At 44.3% G+C, this 23,029-nt stretch overlaps 1 protein-coding gene across 5 annotated transcripts in view; it reads right to left on the reverse strand.

The window, feature by feature from the left end:
* LTBP2 (latent transforming growth factor beta binding protein 2) overlaps positions 1-23,029 on the reverse strand; it is a 1,514,902-nt gene that overhangs the window by 206,375 nt on the left and 1,285,498 nt on the right. For all 5 annotated transcript variants that reach the window (XM_069208495.1, XM_069208492.1, XM_069208494.1 and 2 more), the window contains 2 exons: positions 10,700-10,828; positions 2,568-2,708 (listed from right to left, as the gene is read on the reverse strand). In XM_069208495.1, the coding sequence (XP_069064596.1) occupies positions 2,568-2,708; positions 10,700-10,828 (270 nt within the window). The remainder of the gene's footprint in view (positions 1-2,567; positions 2,709-10,699; positions 10,829-23,029) is intronic.

Raw genomic sequence — 23,029 nt, forward strand, 5'->3', positions numbered from 1 at the left:
CATTTCGTGTTGTGCCCGATGTTGAGTCAAGAGCTACATGATCCACGAAGGGCAGCTCCTAGACGGCTTCCTGTAGCAAACGCACCCTAAAAGTGCATGTCTGGTAATTAGCCCAAAGCGAGAACATCAACAAATCAGCGTCCTATGAAAGTAAGCACCACGTAGAAAGACAAACTTTCAATGCACATTTGAAAAGGCACCAGATGCATCGCAAGACGGGCTGCACACAATCCAAAACCGGTATGAATGAAAGACCAGACGTACTCCTGTTCTTCCAGGAGTTGTGCTCAGAAATACTGCATCACGCATTTATGACACAGTTGTGCCTGTGGAAACGCCATCAGTCCTCCCTGTTGCTATGGGACCGAAATGGCGATGGCAAATAAAAAACAGCAACAGCAGGATGCCACCTATTGTAGCCAAAGTGTTTGAAAATCCCCAAAAATACTCGAAAATACTATAAGCAAAATCCATATGCAATCAATGCTAGGAGCCTTGTTAGTCTCTGCTTAAGGCATGAAATTGCTCCGTATGAAACATCTAAGCGTGAAACTATGAAGTATGTTGTTTTTTCTCTACCGTAAATATGCCATGTGTTTGGCTCGTTTTTGCCATATTATGCACTCCACACGGAAATTAGTTTGTATATACTTGCAACCATGGACACGGTAATGCAAATGGTAATTGGTGGATGTTGTGTCACTTGGTGGTGTAAATAGAGGGAGGCAACATGGCGCCTTTCAGGTTGACAAAGGCACAGGAGTGCCCAAACGCGTTTGCGTTCCTCTTTGTTTGTATATTAAATTCAAGGATATAAAGCTGCAGTTGGGAGTGCCGTCCACTTTACCAATTTAAAGAGAACGTGTGTGTGTGTGTGTATATATACATAGAGAGAGAGCACGCACTAGTGTTTTCATTGGCAAATAATTAATTATTTTGTTTTTTAATAAGTACAATTAGTTTTAAATGAATTGCTTACATTTTAAGAATATTTAGTAGCAGACTGGCTTAAGGTTGGCACCAGTTCGCCTTGAGTTAGCGCACAAATGTGAGGGTAAGGAAGACCTGTTGTCTGGGGGCTTTTATGCTGCCCCCCACTGATAATTCAACTTCAGGAACACCACGAATAGATGGAAGTGGGTCGTACAGTGTTGTTTTCGGGTGACCGCACCATACAAACAATCATTTAGAATGGAATGTAAAACAATACAGATATGCCAAACGATACACTGAAAACCTAAAACAAGTGTTCTAGGCATACATCAGGACCCATTACTCACTTAACGTATTTGCACTGCATGAAGGTGTGTAAGGACATTGTGAAACTTTAACTTTTAACATTTACCTTTAAAGAGCATTTTTAAGATCTGAAATTAAATGTAAAACGTCCGAAACATTGTTATAAGATGTTTTACAATACTCAGTACATCTCAAGTGATTACATAGTAACAATGAATGTCTTAGATGTCTCTATTAAAGCAATGCCCATTATAAGTTCATTTTTTAAACAGACCAGCATGTGTTCTTTATGAAATTAAATTACAACATTTTAAATGTCTCACTGTACCTATGTTCCCACATACTGCAAGGGACAGAAAAAGTCAATGTTTATGAATACCAAAAAAGATCCTGGCATGGAGAACAGCATTTCCAATGAATGAAATGATAGTTGTGCCAAAAAGTAAAATCAATTTAAATTATCACCTCGAACTGCCTAAATGTCCACAGATTCTCTAAAATACCTCCAAATTGGTATTACAATGCTCCACTAAATATCATTTAATATTTGCATGTTGGGGGCACTTGAGGACCATTTTGGCAATATACGCAGGTAATTTGTCAGATAAATGAGTGGTTAGAATAAGGTTTTTGAGCAAGGAAAGGGCCACCTTTATTGAGGTGTGAAAGGTCGGGCCGCACTAGATGCTGACCAGGAGAAAGGGAACAGACTCAGGGGGTGCTGTGTTCAGCAATAACTGAAGATTTAAAATGACCTGCTGCAGAGTTCCTTGTGCATCCAGCTTTTGGGCAGCAATAGATATGTCAAGATAACTCTTGTAAGTAATGTTCCTGCCACAGAGAGAGATTGGAGTTTTGTCTAGTGGCAGCTTTGACTCACCATAAAGTAGAGCAGAGTAGTAATATGCACGCTGCAAAGAAAAGATCTGCATTTTATGTGATAGATGAGTGGATTAGTAAAGCCATCCTTTACCAGTGCTTTCTAAGAAATGAAATGTATGTGAGAGAGCGGCTATGGGGAGATGAGGGTCACTTTTTCTGGGTGACAGTGAGGGAATCAGAGGAGGTGGTCATGGGGGGAGAGGGGCGCAAAAAAGACTGGCATATCTGGTTCCACCAGCACTATAAATTGGCCCCAAGTGAGGACCATGTGTGGAACAATCAGGGGGAGCACATCAATCACAAAACTGAACACTTGCTACACCCTACATATGGCTCATGAGGCCACGCCCAACATTCCCTGGGAAAGACAGAGAATGATTAGTTTGAGATGTGTTTCTTGACTTCTTTTATTGTTGCGACCACATTCTACTTCCATACAGACCTACCTGGTAAGTTGGTGGCGTTAATGCATTGCTTCTGAGTCACATCAAGCACCAGAGGGGGACTGCAGAAACAGTGGTAAGACCCGGGTGTGTTTACACATTCTCCATTCTTGCAGGCATTTGGGTTCCCACACTCATCGTGATCTGCAGGTGAGGAGATAATAACAATTACTTACCTATGGTAACACCATTTCTGTGGAAACTGCAGCTAACTGCAGATTCCTCACTTTGTTAATACACCCAGGTGCAAGACTGGGTCCAGGGAATTTTCTTCAGTAATTCCCTTGTGATTCCAAAGGTGATGTCCTGTGGCTCCACGTCAGATCTGTCCTGACCTGTCCTTTCGGATGTGACAATAAGGCCCCTACATAGTCACTACCGCCAAGTGCTGATGTCGGTTTCTTTCCAATATCTGTTTGTGCCACTGGGTACTGACCCTTAGTAATCAAATTATGCCAGTGTGCACCTCTCTAAGATGCAATCGTATCTGCATGGACTAGAAGAGTCTTCAGAGAATGGGTTGGAAGGTGGGTCGGTAAGGAATCAGCAGCGAGAAAGAGTATCCACCAAAAAGCTTTATCAAAAATAAGTAACTTGTTCTTTTAATGGATACTTCTGACCACAGATTCCTTACTGTGTGAATAGATACTAAAGCAGTACCTCCAAGGTGGTGGATATGCGGAATGGCTCAGATCAGGAAACCATGCAGAGCGGATCTGGCAAAACACCCCTCCCTCCTGGCAATTCACGCAATAGAGCTTTGTGAATGTGTGAACTGATGCCCACGTAACAGCTTTGCAGATGTCCAGGACTGGCACAGCGAGTACCAGCACAGTAGTAGCAGCCCTTTCCCTGGTATATTTAGCACATATTCTTTCCCGAAATGTTTCCTGGGCATTTCAAAGCAGTTTTTGATATACAAGTCCATCATCTAGAGCTGGTTCTCTTCTGCACAACTTTTCCCTTCTTTGCCACAGAGAACCCCTTGAACAGCTGATTTTCCACCTGATGGTCCTTGATAAAATCAATATAAAAGATCAGAGCTCTTTTTGGGTCTAGGAGATGAATTCTCTCTTCATCTTAAGATGGATGAGTTGGGGCAAAGAAAGCTGACAGAGTACTGGGCTGTCCTATTTGGAAAGGGACAAAATAAATTATGGAGAAATTAAACTTTAGACCTTAACTCTAGCTTATCTGGGAAGAAAGTGCCTTACAGTTGTTGGACACACAATGCTTGTAATTCACTTACTCAAAGACCTGACATTATCACTATGAGGAACGCTGCCTTTAGGGTAAGCAGTCAGAGATGAGGGCAATGCAATACTTCAAATGAGAAAAGTGAGAACCAGATTGAGTTCCCACCGAGGCATCACAAATGTTGTTGGCAGGAATATATGGATCAGCCATTTTAGAAAACGCATCACAATAGGTGATCTGAATAAAGATGACTGATCGGATAAATGTAAAAAGCCTGAAAGAGCTGAAAAATAACCTCTAGCTGTTGCCACAGCAAGACGCTGCCGGGCTAAGGATAAACAAAAGAGTAATATGTCAGACAACTGTGCCTGTAAAGGTTGACTATTTCAGGGCAAATACCAGACAAAAAACTCCTCCCAGCTTCTTGTATAGTTTGTTTTAGTTGTGGTATGCATGGCTGCCAAAATAAAATTTGCTCCTTGAGAAGAGAGATCAAAAGATGTAATCTGTTGCCTCTAAATATCCAAGCATGGAGGTTGGAGGTTGTGCAGGCTAGGGTGCAGGACTCTGCCCGCTGCTGCAACAGAAGATCCTCCTGAAGGGCCAGCCAGAATAGAGGACAGATGTTCATGGGCAGAAGTTCTGGATACGACAGTCTCCTTGCCCAGTTCGGAGTCACTTGGATGACTTGGGCCGAGTCATTTCTGCCCTTCATCAAAAATTTGGGTAAGAGAACTTTGGGCAGAAGGGCGCACCTACGTTCTGAGCTACAATCAGAACGAATAGCATCACCCAGTGAGAACGACCTTGCGAACTCTAATGAAGAAAAGTTTGGACACTGTCCGCTCTTGGCAGTGGCGGAAAGATTGAGCCAGGGTTCTCCCCTAGATCCTACTAGGTGCTGTACAGCCAGTGAACTGCCCTGATGACAACCATTTCCGGGCGCGCAAGTCTTCTCAGCACAGGACTCACAACCTCTTTCCACCCTGTTTGTTATAGTACCACAACAGCATTGTTGTCCATGAGAACTTGCACCCATTCTCCCTTGATAAATGGGAGGAATGTGTTCCAAATCCAAGCAAATCACCAACAACTCCAAGATGTTCATGTGGAGGTGGGTTTCCGCCGAAGACCAGAGGCCTCTGATCCCAACTTCTACAAGATAACCTCCCCAATCCAGCAACAATACATCTATCATGACCATTTACTCTGAGTGGGGTAAGGAGAGGGGTGTGCCCCGGTCTATTGAGCTCCAGGAGCCACGGCTGCAGATCTTTTGCCGGCACCTCTAACTCCGGGATTTAATCTGATAGGTTTCCTTAGTGCTAGGCCTACTGAGGCTTCAGATTCTACTGCAGAGCCACCATATGTTATCAAGTGTAACCCACAGGCGGGGTGAAGAAGGGCAAGAGGCAAAGTAACCTCTGAGCTGCTCTGACTGAGATCCAGGCCAAGGGTTTCAACACTGAAATCATAGACCGGATTTCCTCAACTTTTTGAGGTAGATGGAAGGCCCAGCAAAGCACTGTATCCAGGATGGCACCAATGGAGGAGAACCTCTGAGAAGGAGTCAGGTGTGACTTCGGCACGCTGATGGAAAACCCTAGTAATAGCAACAGGTTGACCATTGTCTGGAAGTGGTCCCCAACTCTCTGAGGCAAACCTACCTTCAGCAACCAATCGCTGAGGTATGGCAAGACTGGTAACCTCCAAAGGTGGGCAGTGACAACCACCATCACGTTCATGAACATCCAAGGCACACAAATAACGCTGAACGTGTGCACTGAGACCTAAAAGTGCTTATGGCCTACCTTAAGTAGCACGTAAAACCTGCTGGACTGCAGGACGGCGATGTGAAAATAGGCATCCTGAAGATCCAATGCCACAGTCCAGTCTCCTGGATCCAGGGTAGGAAGAAGTCCAGAGAGCAAAGAAAGAGGATAGGATGAAGGTCTCTGTCCTTCTTCCGCACCAGGAAGTAACAACAAGTCCCATCCGCTGATCCTGGCACCCTCTATATAGCTCCCTTGTCTAAGAGGGCCTAAACCTTGTCTCACAAAATGGACAAGTGGTCCTCCCACCAGTGTCCGAGCTCAGTGCCTATGAACTGGTGGGAAAGATCCAGGCTTCACCCAGGTGCCCAGCAGTGTGTTGGTTATGGCCTTGTTAAAAGGCAGGAGGGATTCTTGTAAGTTCTGCATTGGCTGCAGGACCTCTGTTAGGACATTTGCCTTAGTGGTAGATAGTTGTAGGACTAGGACCTCAGCTGCTTCCTGAAAAACCGTGGTAAAGGAAGCAGACTTTTCTGTCAATTAGCCAAGAGTGAGTGAAGGAGGGTCAGTGTTGGGGTGTTATCTATGCAGCTGACATCTTGAAGGTCCAGAAGTAGATTTGCATCATCATAAATCTGTGAATTATCATCATTATGGTGAGGAAGACAATAGTGTAAAGGAAGCGTTTCCACATAAGAAGCAAAGGAGGTTGCATCTTCAGTGGGGATTACTGCAGATTCACTTCAGTGTCCAAAAGGACTGTGGGTTCCACCTTCCACATCGGTGCTCTGGGCTCTGGGCTCTGGTCTTGGTCATGGCGCTGTATAAAGTATTGGGCTTGGAACTGGACCCGGAGGCAGGGCTGACCCCACCATGGGGTAGAGGGGCACAGTTGGCATCTGGGACAGATCCACCACTGGTGGACCAACTGGAGGCCCAATCAGATACTTAGGGCCTAGAGGTATCTCATAGAGTAGCAAACAACAGCAGCATGGTCTTTCTAACAGTCTGTATTTCCACTGGCATCCTCCTGGGAACTCAGGTTGCATTGGTGTTAGGGCTGAGATTGGAGATTAAGCCCATAGCTTGGAGTACTCTGGGGTTGCGGTTGAGGGATCACACAACTCCTGATGGCAGGAGTGGTGGGATGAAGGAGAGCAATGTTTCAACTTTTTATGCTTCTTCTTTTTAGACTTATCTGATAACATTAATCTGGTGGAAGAGAGCTCGCGAGAACAGCCTTGGGAACAAGAATGCAACCACGTCCTGGACACAGCAAAAAGTTTAGCCTTGTGGTACCAGATGCTTTCAAGTTCATCTAAGTTTATTTGCTGCACAACACTGCGTCATGTGAGGAATCCAGACACCAGAACCAGTCCTTGTGGGAGTCTGTCAGCAACATTTGTTTGTGACAATCCTCATAAGGTTTGAACCCTGTTGCTTTGAAGGGGACTTGTCCCTTGCAGACTGTAAAACAAATGGAAATCAGTGTCTGTCAAGCCTGACAGATTTGAGCGAACGAGCTCTGGAGCTTCATCATAAGACACTGAAAGAAAGGAACTGACGTCAGCATGCAGTGGTGGTGACTAGGTATGAGCCCCAAAGTCAACTCCGGGGCAGGATAGATCTGACACGGAGCCACATGATGCCAACTCCCACCACGCAAGGGAATTGCTGAAGAAAATTCTTGTCTGTCACAGGTGGGTATTCACAAGATGAGGAATCTGTAATTAGAAGTATCCATGAGAGAGGAGTAGTCAGAATGATGAAAGTGAGGCAGAAAGGCAGAAAGACAGAAAGACAGTAAGGGCCAGATGTAGGAAACTAGCAAATTGCGACTTGCAATTTGCGTGTCCGTGCGACTCGCAAATTGCAAGTCGCAATTTGCTATGCAGAAAGGTGTCTCAGACACCTTCTGCGAGTCGCTATGGGGTCGCAAAGACCCACCTCATTAGTATTAATGAGGTGGGTCGCAATTTGCGCCCCCATAGCGACTCTGGGCACTCACGGGGATGGAGGCCTGCTGGGAACAGCAGACCTCCATGTCCGTGACTGCTTTTAAATAAAGCAGTTTTTTTTTTTCCAAGTGTAGCCCGTTTTCCTTAAAGGAAAATGAGCTGCACTTAGAAAAAAAAACCGAAACCTTTAGATTCAGATTTTTTCAGGGCAGGTAGTGGTCCCTTGGACCACTGCCTGCTCTGAAAAAATAATTTTGGGTCCAGTCACAAAGGGGAAGGGGTCCCATGGGGACCCCTTCCCGTTTGCGAGTGGGTTACCATCCACTTCAAGTGGATGGTAACTGCGACTCCATTTGCGACCGCATACGCAGTCGCAAATGGAATTGCATACCACTGAGACTCGCAAATAGGAAGGGAACACCCCTTCCTATTTGCGACTCGGAAATGCATTTCTGCATAGCAAACACGTATTTGCGAGTCGCAAACTGCGATTTTCGCCGTTTGCGAGTCGCAAACAGTTTGCTACATCTGGCCCAAAGAGTAATCAGCTGTCACAGAACCCTTTCCATCAAGACAGTTAACACATAGTTGGGGGACCTAGCACAACATTCTAAGTATGACTGTGGAAGATATGAAATGAGATGAGCTAACCCACACTTTCACCTAATTATGGGGCTAAGCTGAGAGAGAAAAGGGGAAAAAGAGTTAGGATGAGGGAGATTGCCAGAGGCAGAAAGAAAGATAATGAAGGAGGAAGAGAAATGATGTATTCGTTTGTATGTGTGTTAGGGAAAGAGAGAGCGAAAGAGTGATCAAGGGCCAGATGTAGCAAGCGTTTTGCATGGTGCAAAAAGCGAATTTTGCTTTTTGCGCCATGCAGAATGCACATCGGGATGCTCATTCCCATTTTGCGAGTCGGTAACCTGGTTACCGACTCGCAAAATGGGAAGGTGTCTCGCAAATAGGAAGGGGTGTTCCCCTTCCTATTTGTGATTCGCATCGCGATGTAGAATTGCTTTGTGACCGCGAACGCGGTCGCAAAGCAATTCGCAGTTAGCACCCATTTCAAATGGGTGCTAACCCATTCGCAAAAGGGAAGGGGTCCCTATGGGACCCCTTCCCCTTTGTGAACGGCTCTGAAAAAATGAAACAAAAACGTTTAATTTTTTCGTGTATATTGCAACTCGTTTTCCTTTAAGGAAAACCGGCTGCAATACAAAAAAAAAACTGTTTTATTAAAAAGCAGTCACAGACATGGTGGTCTGTTGTCTCCAGCAGGCCACCATCCCTGTGAGTGCTGCGAATCGCAAGGGGGTCGCAAATTGCGACCCACCTCATTAATATTAATGAGGTGGGTCTTTTTGACCCCCTTGCGATTTGCAGATGGTGTCAGGGACACCATCCTGCATCTGGGTTTGCGAATTGAAAATTGTGAGTCGCTCAGACTCGCAATTTGCAAGTCGCAAACTCAGACTTACCTACATCTGGCCCCAAGTCTCATCTCACAAGATGAGATTTGGTGCTTAACAGCCACTGTGCACATCTTCTCTCTTGCACACGCACTAATGGCATTGCAAGAGAGCAGTGAAACAAAGTCGGCTTCACACAACTTGCTGTCAGAGTGAATCCTACCCTCACCTGCCTGCCCCAGCTACGGCACCTGAGTGGGCGATGGGCACCAACACGGAGGACCCGAAAACACAACAGCTATGGCAGATTTCGGTAATTCTTACCTCACCCAACATGTAGTGGTGGTGTCACCAGACAGAGAAAAGCAGGATATTGCGATCAAAGAAGGGGTCTTCAAAGATATATCAATATGTCGGAATAGAAGCAAATTCTGTCTGATGCAAGAACAGCCCCATCACTGTGAGGAGGACTGCCATCGGGGTAATGGCTGAACATAACATGATCTTAATATATCCACCAAACTATGGGCCAGATGTACGAAGCACTAGTTGCAATTTGTGACCAGTATTTTTAACACCAGTATGGTATTTTGCGAACCAACCTATGTACCAGTAGGTCAGTTTCCAAAATACAGATTCCTATTGGATTGAAATTCAACCTACCTCATGAATTGTAATGAGGTAGTTCACAAACTGGAATGCACTAGAAATCGTACTCTTCACAGGGATGGCCGCCTCCTTAGCTAAGCAGACCACCATGTCTTTGATTGTTTTTTAAATTTAATATGCAGCACATTTTCTAAAGGAGAATGGGATGCGTATAAATTTTTTTTTAAATGCTACTAAATTACACTAACATTTTTTTAAGAGTAGACTGTGGTCCCTGGGGCTCTGCAGGGGTTGAGTGCTTCAGGGTGTTTGCTCTGATTGGTTGACGTTCGGGTGCATTAAAACCAGGTCAATCTGTTAACAAAGTCTATTGTTTCAATTGGAAATTTAAGGCCTACCTATTTGCGCTGCTTTGTTATTACCGTGGGAGTCTCACCATGACAATTGGGAAGATTCAAACATGTAACTTTATGAAAGATATAACATCGGAGAATCTTTGCAACTGCAAACGATTCTACTAATCAAACCGTTTGCATCCACAAAAGACAGTTGTACATCTGCCCTAATTCAGGATAAGAACAAGGTAAAATGTACTAGGGCATGGTTGTAAAACATTTTTTTTCTATGAAGCAGGAAATAGTCTTATGAAGATATTATTATTTTTTATTATTCTCCTTCATGTTCCATACCTTTGCCATTTCTGTATATGTTTTTACCTTTACCTTGAATGTTCTGCTTTTTTCATTGTATGTTATCTTTTATCTTTATGTATTATTATTCCAAAACTCTTCAATAAATAATGAGATGACAAAGAAGGAAAGAAAGAGCAAACGTGTGAGAGTAGTAGATAAAGAAGTGGGTTGAGAATTAATGAGTATGGATTATGTGAACAAGGAAAGGAAAGAGTTGGTGCATGCAGGACACAGAAGAGAAAGAATGAGTGTGTGTTCTAGGTGGAGCATGTGAATACGGGAATAACTTTGTGTGCGCTGCAGAGCCACTGAGCGAGAAAGGAAAGTAGCAGTGATCCCAAGAACGAGTGAGAGAAGACACAGATCATGAAAGTCTGAAGAGGAAGGAGCATGTAAAGGAAGGAGCAAGACTATGTGATTGGTATATAGCTCGACCATGCGACTATGAGCAGGAACGAGCGAGTGCAGCTATTCTGTATTTAGAGTGCAAAGTCTCACCCACACACTCCAATTTGACGGAATCGTAGTAAAGCCCAGGCTGACAGAAGCAGTTGTACCCTGGCACAGTGTTCACACACTGACCCCCGCTGCAGATCTCCGAGCTGAACATGGCGCATTCGTCGGCATCTGTGGAGATAATTTGAGTGTGAGCTGCAAGGTGAAACAACCACAGCAGAACGCCAGGATTTGAAAAAAGGGCAGCATTTACTAAGAGACTCTACAAGAAGAGAAGATAAATCACAAGATATAAAACTATAAAATGTGGGTATATTTTTTGTTAAGCTCTACATTTGTTTATTTTATTCTTGAGTTGATTCCCCCACAGGCGTAATCGAGTGAGTATGTTTTACAAAGTACTTAGGGCCAGATGTAAGTAAGTATAGTTTTGTGACTTGCAATTTGCGAGTCATAGCGACTCGCAAATTGCAACTCGCAAAACCAAATGCAGAAAGGTGTCTCAGACACCTTCTGCGACTCGCTATGGGGTCGCAAAGACCCACCTCATGAATATTAATGAGGTGGGTCGCAATTTGCGACCCCATAGCGAGTCTGGGCACTCACGGGGATGGTGGCCTGCTGGAGACAACAGACCACCATGTCCGTGACTGCTTTTAAATAAAGCAGTTTTTTATTCAAAGTGTAGCCCGTTTTCCTTAAAGGAAAACGAGCTGCACTTAGAAAAAAAAACCGAAACCTTTTGTTTCGGATTTTTTCAGGGCAGGTAGTGGTCCCTTGGACCACTGCCAGCTCAGAATTTTTTTTTAATGTCCAGTCACAAAGGGGAAGGGGTCCCATGGGGACCCCTTCCCGTTTGCGTCGGGGTTACCATCCACTTCAAGTGGATGGTAACTGCGATTCCATTTGCGACCGCTTTCGCGGTCGCAAATGGAATTGCATAGCATTGCGGGTCACAAATAGGAAGGGAACACCCCTTCCTATTTGCGAGTCGGAAATGCATTTTGCGAGTCGGATCCGACTCGCAAAATGCATTTCTGCATTCCGGTGAGGCTTTTGCGACTCACAAACGGCGTTTTTCGCCGTTTGCGACTCGCAAACGCTTTGCTACATCTGGCCCCAACATCCTAATTGACCGTTAGTGTGAAGGTACAACATTTTGCATACAGGAACATCATCAGTATCACAGTATCAGCATTTGCCTTAGTGCTGCCTAGTAGCATGCCCAGTGATGCCATCAATAAATATTCTTATTATTCATGTCCAGCTCTTATTATGAGGATCAGCAAGAACTGAGACATCCACCCATTTCTGTCAATTATAGTATTCACCCAACCACGGAGGAAAAATATTCAGGGTCATCCCACCTTAAAATGTTGTCTGATAGTCTATCAAAGCCGAAACTTTGTCAAAGTTTTAGAGATATCTTGGATAGGTGAGGGAAGGACTGAAACCAAGATGAGGAAAAGCAGACCTATTGTATTGATGATTACTAGAAAGCAGAGGCCTTTAATGTTGCCATAAGAGTAACTTTAATCAAAAATATTACCTATAGAGTCTTCCATAATCCAAAACTGCTTTGCAAAAAAGAGTTCCGTGCTTAGAGCTTGAAATATGAGATGAATATAGGTGGGAAAGACTTATCACCACCCAGAACTTAAACAGATAAATCCCCCTGCATCCTGCCCTTGAAACCACAAGGTGAAGTCTCCTCAGTAATTTGAGGCAAGGGAACCTCTTCCTGTTCACATGCTACCCAAATGGCTTGCCCAACAGTAGGTATGACATTGTTTTAAAGGTGTTATAGATGTCCTGAATGGCGCTGTAAATATACAGTCATTCTTACATCTAGTACAGGCCATGACCCTTTGTCCTCTGGATAAATCTAAAACTACCTTAGACACCAAATCAGAAGCAACGAAAAGAACCACAGAATAAGGTCTAAAGTATGGAGCAAAACTAAGCAGTATCCTCAGATCACCCGAATGGTGGTCCAATGTAATGGCCTTCAAAAACAATGTGCTGAGTGACAGAAAATATAATGCCATTTGTGACAAGGTATCTTCTAGAGAGCCTGCAGGGCAAATGGCAGGTTGTCAGCAGGAGTAATTCATTGAACTGGAAGATGGGCAACGGAAAGCTACCAAGGAGACAGACTGCATAAGATTCTAGTCTATCAATCTGAATCCAGTCCCCCAACAAGGTTCTAAGAATGCCCTGACTGGTGCAAGCTAGAACATTAAGAATGAGACCCAGAGGCCAAACTTAAACCTGTCTTATATATACTGCAAAATTTGCAAGGGGTCTCAAAATATCTCCTGCGTCCTTTAGACAAGTGATCTTGAAAACAATGGTTTGATGTTCAAGGGGACTGCAAGACAGTGACAAGGAAAAGGACTGAAACTGTCTCGGTGACACTGCACTATTACTGAAAATCAGAGCATTTTTCCAACATACTTAGCTAAATTGGCTTTCATATTTTTGAAAACTGAATGCCATTGAAATATTTAAAATCTTAAGTACCTTAATTTGAGGGAAAAAAGAGTAACAAGGAACATCAATTCAACAAGCATTTCTTGTACCACACATACCCTCTGACCCTCTGTGTCATTTAGATGTATTGGCTCCTTTGCTTGTAACATATTTCCTTTCTCGGGAGAAAAAAAAAGCCACCAAAATCATAGTTTTGGGGCTTTTCTTTAATGGTCACTTTCAATACCGTTCTCACCTGGAATGTTCGCCATACTTGCAAAGCTTTTGCAATTTATATCTATTTTAACAAATCTAACACACTTCTAAATATACATTTTTGTCCATGTTTCTTAAAGGAAATAACCTCTAACCACATTGAAATATTTTAGCTTTTGTGCAACATTTTCCATTTTACATATTCATTCTGAGAAAATACTATGTAATTTACTACAGTCAAATTATCTTATGTGAAGGGGTACAATTCAGACCACCAGTGCCTGCTTGCATTGCTATAGGGACCTTGTCACTATCAAAAACCACAGTACATCAAGCATTGCCTTTGATGTCGTATACCAATAGTCAATGATACCTCAGGTGGAAGGATCCACCCCGGGATATCCACTGCTTGCTGGGTGTCACTAAACAGCAGGTCACAACATTGAGAGTCACTACATCGCAGCCACTACCGGGGAAGTCACTAAACTATATCAAAAACATCATAAAAGTCAAGGCCAAAGGCCAAGTCGTTTGTAAATGTCAACAGAACCCCACAATTCCAATATAAGATCATATGAAACATAAGGTATTTGTAGAGCGCTGCTTGTCACATAACTTACCTATTGTTTATTTGTTATATACTACATGTTTATTTTGAAGTTAAAAATCTGTTCTCTTTGAAGTGCAACTGACAGTGGGCATTGCCTGTAATTAGACTGTTCAAGTTTTAATTACATTATTTAGATTGTTTAGGTGTTCTTGAATAAATTATTAATGAAACAGCAGACAATAGAACAGTTTATGGGATTCTGTGGCTTCAGTGTCCACCCAATATTTATAGATTTACTTCTTTTGTTGACATATTTGCACAATCTGAATATTTCACAAACAATGTTTTTAGCTCAAATGGATGAAAATAATACTGGCAAAAAAAATGAGCGGCACAATGTGCATTTTCTACCTTATAACCCAAGCAACCTCACATAAATTTGTCCTTTGTGCTGCGAAATGCTAGTGGCATTTCAAAGTGGTTTTGGGGCTGTCACTATGATAACGAAGTCTCTATTTCATAGGCAGCTGTGAAAATATGTCCATACTTCACAGATCCATGTGTGAGAAGTACTTTTAATTGAAAATAAATGTTTTGATTTGCTATAAAATTGGACATAAAGGACGGATTTGCATGAAATTTGGCACTCCACTGGCTAAGCAGCTAACCGTTGGCTTGCCAAGTTTCATGAAAATCTGTGGAGTGAAAGACAACGTTGAGGGGCTACGAAAAAAGGAGTGTTTCCCATAGGATATTTTGTTCACGCCTAAAGGCAGGAAGGATTTTGTAGCAAGGTAAATGTATTCCATGGTATGACTAGGTAGTCTTACCAGGAAATAACAACACAATACTCAGTAGTGGACCTCAGATTCACTGTCAGCAAACCATAGCTCAGTCCTGGTAGTGTGGCAAAGAGCAGTAGGGCTCCTTAGAGGAACATGTGTAAAGCATTTCACATTACCAACAAGGACAATAAGTAAATGACACGACTCAACAGAAATTCAACACCAATTTAGAAAAATAGATTAGATTTTAATCTTAATTTAGACACCAAAACAAACTGTAGCTTTTGTACAACTGGAGTTGTGATTTTTTAAGTCTTTAGGAAATACAGTCCTTTGTAGATTTAAAGGGCCTCTATTGAAGTCAATGGGGAAAAATAGCAGTGTGCACTCGGGCAATTGTGGGGTGAGTTCCAGCGAACCCACGGGAACTTAAGGTTCTGGGGAGACCTAGACCAAGATTCAACAGTCAGACGTTTGTTACCTTGCCCAGGGAGTCTGGATGCCGAGGTGACTTGGCTGTCCTTGGTGCTGAACTGGCCACAGTGACTGGAGCATTTTGCACTCTGTTGCAAAACTGGACTTGGGGGTGGGCCCACACTCTACCCTTCAGATGTAAATGTCTTTGGGGGCCAGGACCAAGAATCGATGTTTGGATCTTCACCACTTCCGTCTACCATCTGATGGCTCTGAGTGCAGATGTAGCTTCTAGCTGTCAATCACCGGGCTGGTCGTGCCAAAGATGCTTTGCTGCTCCAGTCGAAGTCATGTCCTTCAGGCTACAGTCCCACAGGAGAGGGGTCACTGATGACATCGGTCTCTATGCTGGAGGGGGTGCCCTGGAGTGCCCTGGAGTCAGTGAACGTTGTGTGGCCATCAGTTTCCAGACCGGTGACAGGCAAGCCTTGGTAACTGCAAGGATGGTTCACAGGCTTTCTGGCGGATGGAGGTCCTTTGGCAAGGAGCAGAGGCTTGAAACTTGGCACAGGCCTCACTCCCCCTCTTAAGATGCTGGGCACAGATTTTCTTTATGCTCAGACACACACAGCCTGTCGGTTCGCAGTTCTTCGATCTCAGCTCACCTATACTACTGCAGTTTGCAGGGGACTGGTACCACCAGTCAGGGGATTCTGCCTCAGAGTATCGGTGTCTACCAGGGTCCCTCTTGCTAGAATCAGTTAGTCTGGACCTCGGGCACCCGCCGGGCACACGGTTCCAGTACTGGTCTCCTTAGGTCACTCTGTGTCCTCTTCTTTGCACTGGGGCTGGAGTCAATGTCCTGTTGAGGGTGCTGTTATCTCTTTGTGCTTCTTTTTTCTTTTCCATGTAAGATCTATGTTCTAGTGCCAGGGGAGCCCCTTAATTCCGTGTTTACAGTTGGGTTTAAGGGTGTGAGGGACAGTGGCCAATGGGATACTAGTCTTTGCGGCTATTCCGCCACTGGAGTGACGACTTCCTGTGGGAGTACATCACATTCTACCCAGAACCCAGTGTTCTTGTGGCCTGCCAAGATGGCAGAACCCTCCTTCTGCTGTGCAGACCTCCTAGCACACCCTCAGGGTGTGGCTAGTCCTATGAGGGAGCACATCTACTGCATAGCTCATTTCCTGCCTGCCCAGCGTGGCAGGGTGGGAGGGCTTTGTCCTCCACTGGGGGACAGCTACTTGCACATCAGAGGCGGTGGAAGCCTTTGAGGCTCACTTCCCTGATGCTTTTCTCACTAGCCAGCCTGGGTGGGAGGAGGAGTGACCTCGTTCATGCCCAGGCCCTTTGTCTTACGTCCTGCCAAGGTGCTAGCACCACCAGCAGGAGGTCAGACTCTTAACTGTGGTGGCAGCGGCTCGGGGGAGCCCGTCAAAACAGTACAGGACTCAGTTACTTGGTGGGAATCCTCTAAAGGTGCCACCTGGGCATCTGCTTTTTAATCCTAAAATGGGCTTCATGATCAGGGTTAAATAGCACAGTGTTTGATTCCAAACACAATGGGGTTCAGCAGGGCCATTGCACTAGGCATTTGAGCAGTGATCAGATGCCGGCAAATGTTATCCAATGGTCCGCCGGTTACTCAGGCCGGCATCGGGTTCCTGCAAATATGCCCTCACTCATGGAACAGTGCACCCTGCCCATTGGGGTAGAGGGGTTCTATCTTAGGGGTGACTGCACTGTCCATTGTCAGTAACAGGGTGTCTGCCTGCACCTAGTGTGGGAAGAGTCTCACTCGAGCAGCAGGCTACTCGTGCAGGCTCTCTTTTACTTGGGGTACTCAGGGTGGCACAATCAGTGCTGTAGGGGACCCTGGGTACCATTTACTGGGAACTTACAGGGGTGGTAAGGTGCTTCCCAATTGGTCTATGCAATTCGACATACAATTTAAGGGAAAGAGCACTGGTACTGCGGCCTGGTTAGCAGGCCTCAGTAGACTGACAGGTCAAAAACAACAGCATCTGACAACAAAAAGCGGAGGCTGACCTTCCAAAAAAAAAAAGTAGGTTACCAAGAAAGCATGCTTTAATTGTTTTGGTGTAAATCCATTCTGCGGTTTTTGAGTTATAAGCAATTTAAAAAGGTTTTAGAACTGGCTTTAAAGGGTTAATACTTTTCTATATCTCTGCTGTTTCAATTTGGAATCCTGTCAATCACATTTTGATTTTGAAATTTGCTTGGCTAATAGGGCAATAAAAATGTTTTTGCCACCTTGAAACTTGTATGTTGGCACTAACTTGCATGTTTTGGGCTGTGAAAAAGAATGTACACAGCCATGGGTGGCCTAGCCCAGAGGGATCCGACCACTAGGGAACCCAGAGGCATGGAAACTTCAAAGGCCACAAAAAGCAAAAATGCTGAAAACAGTACATGACCCATGAATCAAAAACTAAATTGCAAGTAGTCATACAAGGTAGTGGATTCGACTGCCATTTTCAGAAAAATCATAAGTCACATGTGATTTGCAAGTTTACTGAAGTGTGAAAAGAAAGAAGGCAGCATATGGCAGAAAGAGCAGTGAGATAGGCTTGAGCGCAGCTAGCCACAGGGCAGACCTTGCATTCAGTCCTCATGGAAGTTTGGGTGCCCAACCCGCCAGTGTACAAGGGGTTTGGAAACTGAGTACATCATTAAAAAATTAAATTCACTGTAATAAAAGCAGTTAAAAACTAAGGACCTGATTTAGATATTGGTGGACCGGTTACTCCGCCACAACAGTAATGGACATCCCATCCGCAGAAAGCTAAATCCCATAAGATAAAAGATTTAGATTTCGGCGGCCGGGATATCCATCACCATTGTGATGGAGTAACCCATCCACCAATATCTAAATCAGGCCCTAAATTATCACTCTGGGCCAAGCAAGTGTTGGTCAAAACACCAATTTGACAATGAACAACATGGTGGGCGGCTTGAGTTACGGTGTGTGTTGTAACCCATTACTAGCGAATTTCAGTGGTTTTACACATTTGCTCCAGGACAACAGATCAGTTTTTAACTGTGGCTATTTTTGTTATTATTCATTTTATTGCATGATTTAATTGTAATCCTAATTAACGCTCATTATATTATTTTACTGTTTATGGTAACCTCGACTTTGTAGTTTTGTTTCTTTACCTTCTCACTATGTGGATATCTATCCGTATACATATTTATATATCAAAAATAAATAACACTGCTAAACATTCACAAAGCAAATACCTCAAGTAGGAAAGATTTATTCGCTTTGCCAATGCTTATTTTCGTGGCTCCAAACCTGGCCATCCCAAATGTCGAAGGTCACGGCATTAAAATAGGCAAAGACGTTTCACTGTTATCTCACACATGGACTCCACAATGCCAAGGAGGTTTGAGGCAGTGCCATACTTCTGATGACCCTTGGTATTACTATCTAACATTGTGCTGCTCGGAGTGCAGAGGGTCTGGAAGCTTCCAACGTATCTGAATATACACCTCTGGAGGGTAGGCTGCTCATGGGAGAAATAGAGGGAAAATCGGACTCCTATACATATAAAAAATCAATAATAACATCCCTGAAAACCTAAAGACACTGAGTAGATAATGGGAAAGCGAAGTAGGGGAACTGGATGACACAGATTGAGAGGCAGCGTTAATACACTTTTGGGAGGTGGCTATTAAATTGAGGTTGTTACTTATTCAGTTCAAAAGCTTACACCAGGTTTACTACGATTGTGCCCTACTACACAAGCCTGGGAGGGCGGATTTCCCTAACTGCCTGCGATGTAGGAGAGATTGAGGGCTCTTTTTTCATATCATCTGGAATTGCCCAGGCATACAAATATACTGGCGAACGATACTGGAAGAACTGGGTAAGATAATAGGGGTGTGCCTCCCACTTGAACCCAAGTATGTGCTCCTTGGTGCAGGCATAATGTGGCGCAAAGGGTTACAAAGTGGTGCAATGCATGCATTGCTCCACTTTGTAAATATGGCGTGCCGTTTTTGGCCTCCTAACGCCACATTAGCTTAAAAAATATTACACTGATTTGGCGTTAGAATGGCACTAGGGGCTCTTAAATATGCCCCTATGGGGCATATTTGAAAAAAGTGGCACTGCACACAGTGCTGCACCACTTTTCTTGCGGCCCTTAGCGCTCCCCTAATGCCACCATGTGTGCGCTGTATTTAAAATATGGTGCAACACGGCGGTAGTTAGGGGACTAGTGTCAGAATTTTTCACGCTAGTCTGGCGCTTTGCAGGATTAGCGTAAAAAATGTTGATGCTAATCCTGCAAAGCACCCAGAGGTCCATTGTAACCAACATGCGCCTCCTTTTAACGCCTGCTCGGAGCAGGCGATAAAAGTGTCAGAAAAAAATTACCCAAAGATATCTGTCAGATTTCTTTGTGCCATTTTTTTGCCCCCCCCAACGGGGTAATGCCACCTTTGCATACATTATGCCTGGTGCAGGCATAATGTAGCACAAAGGGATACAAAGTGGCGCAATGCATGCATTACGCCACGTTGTAAATATGGCATGCACTTTTGGCATAAAAACGCAACATTAGCGTAAGATAAATTACGCTAATGTAGTGTTAGAATGGCGCTAGGGGCTCTTAAATATGCCCCTATATTTTATGTGGCTAGCTGAGTGGATTAGTAAAGCCAGTCTTTACAAGTGCGATGAGGGGCACATTTGCTGGTGGTAGTGAGTGAAACCAAGGAGGAGGTCATGGGGTGTGGGGCGCCACAATAAACTGTCGCACAGGGCGCCACCAGTCATAAAGCCGGCCCTGGATGTAGGTATCCCACGTACTGAGCTTTTTTTCGTAACTTGGGCCAGGTGGTGGCGAAGAAGAACATAGCAAAAACCTGGGGTGCCCCTGAGACACCATCACTACAGAAGTGGGGGTGGTAATGGACCTACACATGGCGACTGAGAAGGTTACTTATAAAAGAAGAGGTTGCCCACGTATGTTTCACACGTTTTGTGGCAGCTGGATGAAGTACTATAACCTTTAATCATTGGGACGATGAAAATGTGGCCTCTACTGACCAACCTTAATGCTTTGCATTTTTTTAACTCTTGTCTACAGTTTTCTTTAGTGTCATAATACCTTTAGGTAAATGTGAAGTATACAAAAAGTGATAGATGGAATCCTTGAATTAATCTCAGCCACTGGTAATTACTCGGGCTTCATCTCTAGCCATCATAATTGTACACACCATGCCACCCAGTTTGGACCTAGCCATATGCAAATCAGTTTGGACCCTGCTCCAATGGCAAACGTCCAGCCCAAACTGCCTATGCAGGTCCTCCTTGAACCGGAACACAAGCAACCCAGGACCAGTTTCACCCTCAGTAGGGCACATCAGCTGGATGAGGCTCTATAGTTAGGAGCTGTTAACGAACTGCAAATTACTTCAGCTCCCTTTTTCCTTTACAAATGTCTCAGAACCTCAATTCAAGATTTTATTCATGTTTGTGATTTTATGTGTGTGATTGATGTGCATCTACAATATTTTATGTTGTGCCAATTGATTATTATGAGTCTTGGGACACTGCTATGTTGCCTTTCTGTATGTGACATGAATGTATATGTTTGATTGAATTCTTCAGAGAGTCCATAATTAAAACGTGGGAGTGTTAATTTATTTGCACCTCCACTTAATTTTGGAATGAAAATATTTTGTAAGTATTGTCAGCGTTAGCTCATGTTTCTTTTTTCATCTGTTCTGACCTAGCTTCGCTGTCAAACAGCCCAGACCCTGTTTGTCATATACTGTTAGAAAGTAGGCATTTCCCCTCACTGCCATCTGTGCCTTACAGCCAGTCTCCAATCCACGTCTGGTCTGTGCTACTTGACAGCTCCCCTTGTGCATTCCACCCAGACAGCCATAAACACAGGACACTCAGGTGCATCTGCATTAATCTGCATACAGATGGGTTTCCCAGGGCAGGACGGGTTGAGGAGCTCTAACTTACACTTCAAAGACCAGTGGCCTGCCCACACACAAATGACTGATAAGCCCCCACAGGGCTCCTAGCAGACAGGGCTAGGCTGAAAGGGGATCTTGTGCACTTCAAAACAACCCTTTGAAGTTACTTCAAAGGCACTTCTGGATATATATACTGGGTCTCTGACCCCACCAAATCAGACACTTCAGGATCTATAACTGGACTCCATCAGAGGGCCCACTTGGCTGCTCAAAAGACTCATTTGAACTGCTTTGCTGGAAGGACTGCTGCCCTGCTGTTGTCCTGCTGCCTGCTGGCCCCTGACTCTGCTGGAAGAACTCTGCCTTCCCCACAAGTGCTCTCCACGGGCTTGGATTGAGCTTGCCTCCTGTTCCGAAGTCTCAGGGCCTCAAAGACTTCACCAAAGAGAAGAAAATCTACAAGCTTCGGAACATCTACACAGTGCCTTCAGAAATCAACTCAGCCCCTGCCTCGCAGGTGAAAAAATCAATGCACTGCCTACTGGGCCGGCACAGCCCCTACTCTTTCTTACTAGTGCATCAAGGTTTTCAATGCATCATTGCTGTGTATCAAAATATCCCCCCATCGCAGTGAGGAACCAAGGCTGCACTCCTGAAAATCAACGCATCACCTTGCAGCGTGGAAAGAAAAAAACACATTGGCTATGCCGTGCAAGAAAATTCGATGCAGCACCTTATTTTTCAATGCATCCCCTCCTCTGTGGCCCCCATGCATTGTTATTTATGACACATTCAAGGTACTGTGTGTTATAAGGATACAACCACTGATTCTTAAGGATTGAGACTCATTCAAACCTATAAAAAGTAATACCCAATTGGGTTTTTGTCGTTTTGGTCTTATTTGATTCAGATAAATATTGTCTATTTTCCTAAACTGGTGTGGAGTAGTTTTTGTGATGTTTTTACTGTGTTCCTGTATGAGTTATAGCTCAAATACTTTACACATTGCCTTCTACATAAGGCCTGCCTGCTCTGTGCCAAGCTACCCCCGGGTGAGCACAAGATAATTTAGGTTGTGTAGGGACTTACCTTGACTAGGATTGTGGTCGCTACTTGGACAAGGGTGTATACCGCTGCCAGCTAGAGACCCAATTTCTAACAGTCCCCAACTGCCTGAACCAACAAGGTCTTTCCAGTGACAGAGAGTGTTACTTAAACTTACAAACACTGGTGCCGCCACAGAGTCCTAACAGTACACTTCCAGTAGACCAGTATTCATTTGATTTTGTATACTGTACGTACCTATGCATTCGGCTGTGATCAAGCAGGCTTGTAATTTAATGCGAGTGCTTGATTATGACTTTGCAAGGCCTCGCCTCAGGCTCTGAGGCTCAGGCAGGCCACCACGAGGCGGTCAGTTCACTCAGGTGTGGTCTTCATGTTCCCTTGTGTGCAATGCCACTGAGGCAATGCGCACAAACAGAAGAGGAAAAGAGAGGCTGAGCAGCAGAGACATAATGGCCAATCACTGCATGGCTTCACAATAAAGCCATACTGTAATTGGTCAATATGCTCCCCCCCTTCCTCCCCCCCGGCTGACTAAATTGTGCAGGCGAGACTATGCGAGTGTGCGCATGTTAAGCTGGTCAGGGAAAGGCACCAGTCCAACCCGACATGTGCACTTTGTTAGTTACTGGTTGAGGTGGCTGAGCGGAGCATTATATGCTCAGCTTCAGTAATATTATTTAAGTACCTCCGCCACCCCCCCCCCAGCCTGGCTGACAAGCTCTGAGGCTCGAAAGGGAAATGAGCTGGCCACGGCTAATAGCTGACTGCCACGGGCTGATTATTAACACTTGTTTGTATTTAAACGAAATTAGGACAAAGGGGCCAAAAATAATAGCGGACAATGCCCTAATGCTCAAATGAAGGAACCCCTGCTAAAAAGTATACCTCTAATTAGAGTTT

This window comes from Pleurodeles waltl, chromosome 9, assembly GCF_031143425.1.
Source record: "Pleurodeles waltl isolate 20211129_DDA chromosome 9, aPleWal1.hap1.20221129, whole genome shotgun sequence".
NCBI lineage: Eukaryota > Metazoa > Chordata > Amphibia > Caudata > Salamandridae > Pleurodeles > Pleurodeles waltl.